A 5,473-nucleotide genomic window follows, 5' to 3' on the forward strand; every position below is an offset into this window, starting at 1 on the left:
GGCAGAGGGGAGGGGAAAGAATTGGCCCATGAAAGGAGATGGATTTTCCATTTACGAATTTGACGCAAGGGCTTGATTGAAATTTAAAAGGGGAAAAAGAGGGGCATTCGAGAGAACTCAGAAAGAGATTGAGATGAGTTGCCATGAACTTAAGATAGATTTTGCGGAGGAGATTTAGGATAAGATCAAAGAAGGAAAGGGTTTGAGAAGGGAATTTTGGGAATAGCTCAAAAAGGATCAAGGAGTTTGAGACGTACCCTAGCTGAAAGATTGAGAAAGGATTCGCTTCGCCTTTTGAGATAGGCTCAACGGAGATTCGGGAAGACCTTGCTACGGATTTGTGCACTCCAAACCCTAAACAAAACTCAACTCCAAATTGACTCGCGAACAAAAGCGCTCGCCTACTAACAAATCTACATGTATGCCACGATTTGTTAGCGGGTTAGGATCGGGTTAGGCCTAAAAACTATATGCTACACATGATTACAAGAAAAATTTTAAAAAGTTCGTATTTTTGGTTTTCGTGAAAATCTGGGATGTTACAGCTACCATCTGTTTAACTTTAACAAACCACATTCACCATTTGTTTAACACAGTAGCCAGTTACATTCAGTCATTCACACCATACCAAAGTTGAGAGTTCAGAGTGAACTCAAGTAACAGCAGCAGCAAAGTGCGGAAAAACTCCCAAGGATTCAGGACTAGAGCATGCATGCTAGTATGCTACTACAACTCACTTTCTTTTTGTTTTTTTTTTTTGTTTGGAAAAGAAACACTACAGGACAGAAAGAAAAAAAAAGAGTTCTGTTCTGTCACTTTCTGCAGCGCCACTGCTACTACTTTAGCACACAATAAATAACACAACACAACAATAATATACAGTGGAGAAAAATTGGCAGTCGAGTCGAAATGTTGAATGAGGTTTATTTAGTTCGTGAAATTTTTTAGTTTAGATTATTGTAGCATTTTTTGTTTTCGATAATTATTATCTAACTATGAACTAACTGGATTTAAGATTCGTCTCTTAAATTATAGACAAATTATACAATTAGTTTTTTTTATCTATATTTAATACTGTTCTAAAGATTTAATGTGACGAGAAAATCTTGAAAACTCTGCATAAGGCCGTGGTCGTGGTGAAATGACTAGTTGCAAAGTCCTTTTCTTTTACAAAACATTAACCGCACCTTGCTCTGAAAGATAGCAAACATATGAACTGTCAGTGTTGTGGCGAGCAGAGCATGTCGCGGACGGCCTCCCACCTGACCTCCTCGAAGATCATGGCCTCGATGCTCCGCGCCACCTGCCGGGCCTCCTCTTCCCCGCCGACGACAACGAGGCGGCGCCAGTCGTCCCGCGGAGACGCGGACAAGTCGAGCTCCACCAGGCTCGGGATCCGGGAGATGTCCGCTGCGACGGTCTCCCACTCGCAGTCCCAGGCAGACGCGACGCTCTTCCCCTGAAACCTCTCCACCTCCATTGCCGGAGTCTTGCCACGGAGGTCGTGGTCGTGGATGGATAGAGGCGACGGCGACGTCCCTGTCCCTGAGGTCGACGGCTTGCAATTGCCATCGTCGTCGCTCTGCTCATCCCCTGCATTGTTATCGAGGAAGAAACAGAGTGGGTGGGTGGGGTGGCTGTAACGGAGCAGGAGAATGAAGGCCGGAGATGGCGGCAAGAAAAATGCAGCATTGCCTGCAGAGACGAATTATATTAGGAGTGCTTACGGTGGCTGGGCACGGGCGATGACTCATCGTCGGAGTGCAGGTCCAGGACAGACACGGGGCTGAGCTGCTGCCTCACGCAGCATTCGCCGGCGGCGCCATCGTGGCGGTCGGCATCAGGAGCAGCGATGCCCCCATCGTCGGCGCGAGGGAGGCGGCGGAACCTGGTCTGGCGCGCGGCGGCGCACGAGAAGGAGAAGCAGCCGGCGAGGAGGTCGTCTGCCCAGCGCAGAGCCAGCTTGGTGACGGTGGCCGTCGTGCTCGTCCCGCGCAGCAGGTTTCTCGCTCTCGCTGACGCGGCGGTGGGCGTGCGGGCCGCCGTGCCGCTACTGTCGTCGTCGTCGTCGTCGTGGTCTTGGAGGAGCAGGTGGTGGAGGAGGAGGAAGGGCTCCTGCTGCTCCCGCAGCAGGTCCGAGAGACGCCTGGCCCTGGCGACGACGGCGGTGCTGCAGCAGTCGTTGGTGGCCATTGGAGGCAGCAGGCAACGGAATTGCGAGTGCGAACCGCGTGGCAGCTACTACGAGCTACTGAACGAGGGCAGCCATCTCGTTGTCGTCTCTAGTGGTAGTGGTAGTGGTAGTGGCTGCTCGCCATGAATGAATGAATGAAACAAATACTAGAGAAGTGCATGAATGAGCTTTGGCCTTGGCTGCTGCTGTGGATGGCGAAGGATCTGTCGAGCGTGGACAGGACAGCGGCTGATCAGCATAAAAAGGTCGACATGTCTTCTCCTTCCATTCTAGTACAGTCTGCTACATACAGACAGCACATAAAGGCGGCAAAGCGAGCAAAGCAAAGCAAAAGGGAGGAGGGCCTCCCAGGTCCCAGATGAGCTGCTGATATATGGACCTTCTAGACTAGGGGCTTCCCTCGTCCATCCTCACAACATCTCTCTCTGGTAGACTGAAGACTGAAGACTGAAGAATGGAAAATGAGAAGCAACAAAGCCCAATCTCTGATTGAATTGAACAGTCAGCGTACGTTCAGTGGCAATGGCAAGGCTCCATCATCCATCATCCATGGCGGTCATCAGGTGCATGATACTAAACTCTTGTCATAGGCCTAGGTTATCACTATTTTTTTTAATTTCCAGTTAATCTTAATTGGCAAAGGCCTCGTTTAGTTCGCAAAAATTTTCAAGATTTTCCGTCACATCGAATCTTTGGTCGCATGCATGGAGCATTAAATATAGACGAAAATAAAAACTAACTGCACAGTTTACCTGTAATTTGCGAGATGAATCTTTTGAGCCTAGTTACTTCATGATTGGATAATGTTTGTCAAATAAAAACGAAATGCTACAGTACCCAAAAACAAAAAATTTCTCAAACTAAACAAGGCCAAATTTAGACTGAAATGTGCATATATATGCGTCTTTGTCCATTACTTGTAGAGTTTTAGTTCATGTATGTATGTATGTATGTATGTATCCCAAGAGTAATGGACTAAAGTTTAGCCACTTATAGTCTAGATAAACTTTCCACCAGGTTATGTTAGCAAGCAATAATCCAGCATCATATCCACTGGTTGGACTGGCCTGACCACCTCTTTCTTTCTCTATCTCATGAATTATTGTCGCTGTAGCAGACTCCTCCCTTTCGTTGTTGTGGCAGAAAGAAATGAAGAGCAGCAGAGCAGGCAGGGTCCCAAGCATGCAGCTTTTTCCTTTCCCAGCGCTCTCAGATCAGATTCAGATCGCAGCAGACCAGACGACACGACACCGTCAGGCAGTGGCCGGCCATTCGCCAATTACCAATTGCCAAGCCCACGCATGCATGCTCTTGACTACTTACAGTACCTTCAAAAAAATATGAAATTCTAGTGATAAAACACTACCACTAATTATACCACATAGAATTCTCTTTTTTTTTTTTCTAGACCACGCCAACGACGCGTGTTTCATTAAGGAGAAAGAGTTTTGAAGAATACAACAAGGTGAAACGGTAACCACAGGTTACCGAACTCAAACCAGAAAGCACCCAATAGCAAAGAAACGAGACAAGATGGCCAAGAAAAAGAACTGAGAGAACGACCACTGAGAAGCCAGCAAGTCCAAAGCGCACAAATGGGCTTAAACCCCGCTAGCCCAAGACAACAGCATCATTGAGAACTCTGGTCGCTAGCTGCAACGGTGTTGAAGAATTCCCACTTGAAGTTATTTAGTAGAAAAAATTTATACTAAATATTAAATAGTAAAATACTAGAAAAACCTATGTCACTAGGAGAAATAGAAAATTCTAGTTGTGGTAGTTCATTCATTGCAAGCTAACAACGGCTGCCATCGGTGATCACCGATGACTGATTGGTGAAGTGAAAGTAGCGAGGAAGAGGAGATGTTATGAACAAAAACAACACTGCCCTGCTAAGCTTCACTCATGAACCACTCAAACACGCACGTGCCTATACTGTTGGTGAGAGATAGAACACGCACAATATACACACTGTTTACCGACGATGAACGCCAAGACAACAAACTCGTCTGTATCCTGACTACATATTCACTGGACTTGGCAGCTGAATAAAGAGGGGCACGAGGGCTCGTCAGCGACTTCTAAAAGAAAATTTCTTTTATGTCAAAGAAGAGTACTGTAATTTAGTAGCTAAAAATGTTTTACATAATAAAGATTGCCCAGACACTTCAAAGCTTCTGGCTCTGCCATTGGCCATGGACCTCGGCTCCATGCCAGCCTTCGCGCTATGATTCACATGACCCACGCAGCAACACTGTGAGACACTTGCTCGTCTGAACAATGTGGCTTCTACCATGCAAATCGGTACCATGCACAATACTACTTCAACTAGACTCGGTCTCGGCCATTGCATGCCATCCAGGAGGTACACACAGCACTGTCATCCAAGAGGCACACACGACCCAATCTTGACCAAAGAATTACCAGATATGCACACCACCATGACGCGGGACACACACACACACACACACACACCATGGACATTATGTGTCATGGATTATTTCTAACAATCACCCTCTAATCCACGACATCCTCGCACGACTAGGAGCATCCACTCGTCATCAACGTCAATGCCTTCCTTGCCACCACCATGCTTGTCACTACTTTGCTCGAGCATTCCTCGCTCACTGCTCCTCTGTGAGCAGCAGATGCTTGACGCCATCCGCGACCGCCTCGACTTTGCCATAGTGCTACAACGACATGGTCGTCATCTTCACCCTAGCTTTGATACCAATTGTTGGCTTTGCTTACGAACCACTCAAACACGAATGCACCAAACATTGTTGGCGAGAGGTAGAACAAGCACAATAGACACATTGTTTACTGGTGATGAACGTTGCGATGACAAACTCGCCTCCATGCCAGCCTTCGCGCTATAATTCGCACGACTTATGCAGCAACACCATGAGCCACTTGCTCATCGGAACAATACGACGTCTACCATGCAAATAGGCACCATGCAAAAAAATACGCCTTTCTTCTATAACTTTAATTTTTTTCTTAAACATACTTGTATAGTCAAAAACGAAAATCTCTTCTTTCTATGGCCTTCCATCCAATTGAGGCTGCTGACGGTGTTACGTGTGAGATAAAATTACCATTTTACCTCTAGGCATGGGCCTTTGAGGCCGGTGAGTTGCTCTTGATAAAGGCACTATCTGGGCCTTGAATTTCTCCAAAAGAAACTGGGCCTTCAAATGATGCATCCCTAGGCTTCGCTAGCTAGATGGGCCTGAGGCCCAGTACTTAAAGCCCTCCTGTCCTCTTCCCTTGCAAATT

At 46.7% G+C, this 5,473-nt stretch overlaps 1 protein-coding gene across 1 annotated transcript; it reads right to left on the bottom strand.

Annotated features, from left to right (window-relative positions):
- On the bottom strand, nt 1,107-2,424 carry LOC110429889. The gene is made up of 2 exons (XM_021446624.1): nt 1,728-2,424; nt 1,107-1,593 (listed from the first exon to the last, which is right to left on the bottom strand). Exons 1-2 carry the CDS (start codon nt 2,191-2,193, stop codon nt 1,220-1,222), a joined length of 840 nt encoding a protein of 279 aa, XP_021302299.1. The 5' UTR covers nt 2,194-2,424; the 3' UTR covers nt 1,107-1,219.

The sequence above is a fragment of the Sorghum bicolor genome, chromosome 8, assembly GCF_000003195.3.
Source record: "Sorghum bicolor cultivar BTx623 chromosome 8, Sorghum_bicolor_NCBIv3, whole genome shotgun sequence".
In the NCBI taxonomy this organism is placed as follows: domain Eukaryota; kingdom Viridiplantae; phylum Streptophyta; class Magnoliopsida; order Poales; family Poaceae; genus Sorghum; species Sorghum bicolor.

Excerpts from the sequence above, each read along its gene's own strand:
- LOC110429889 (XM_021446624.1), bottom strand. The coding sequence starts at position 2,193 with ATGGCCACCAACGACTGCTGCAGCACCGCCGTCGTCGCCAGGGCCAGG. Across the intron at positions 1,594-1,727 it reads ATCGCCCGTGCCCAGCCACC|GGGATGAGCAGAGCGACGAC; the intron begins GTAAGCACTCCT and ends ATAACAATGCAG.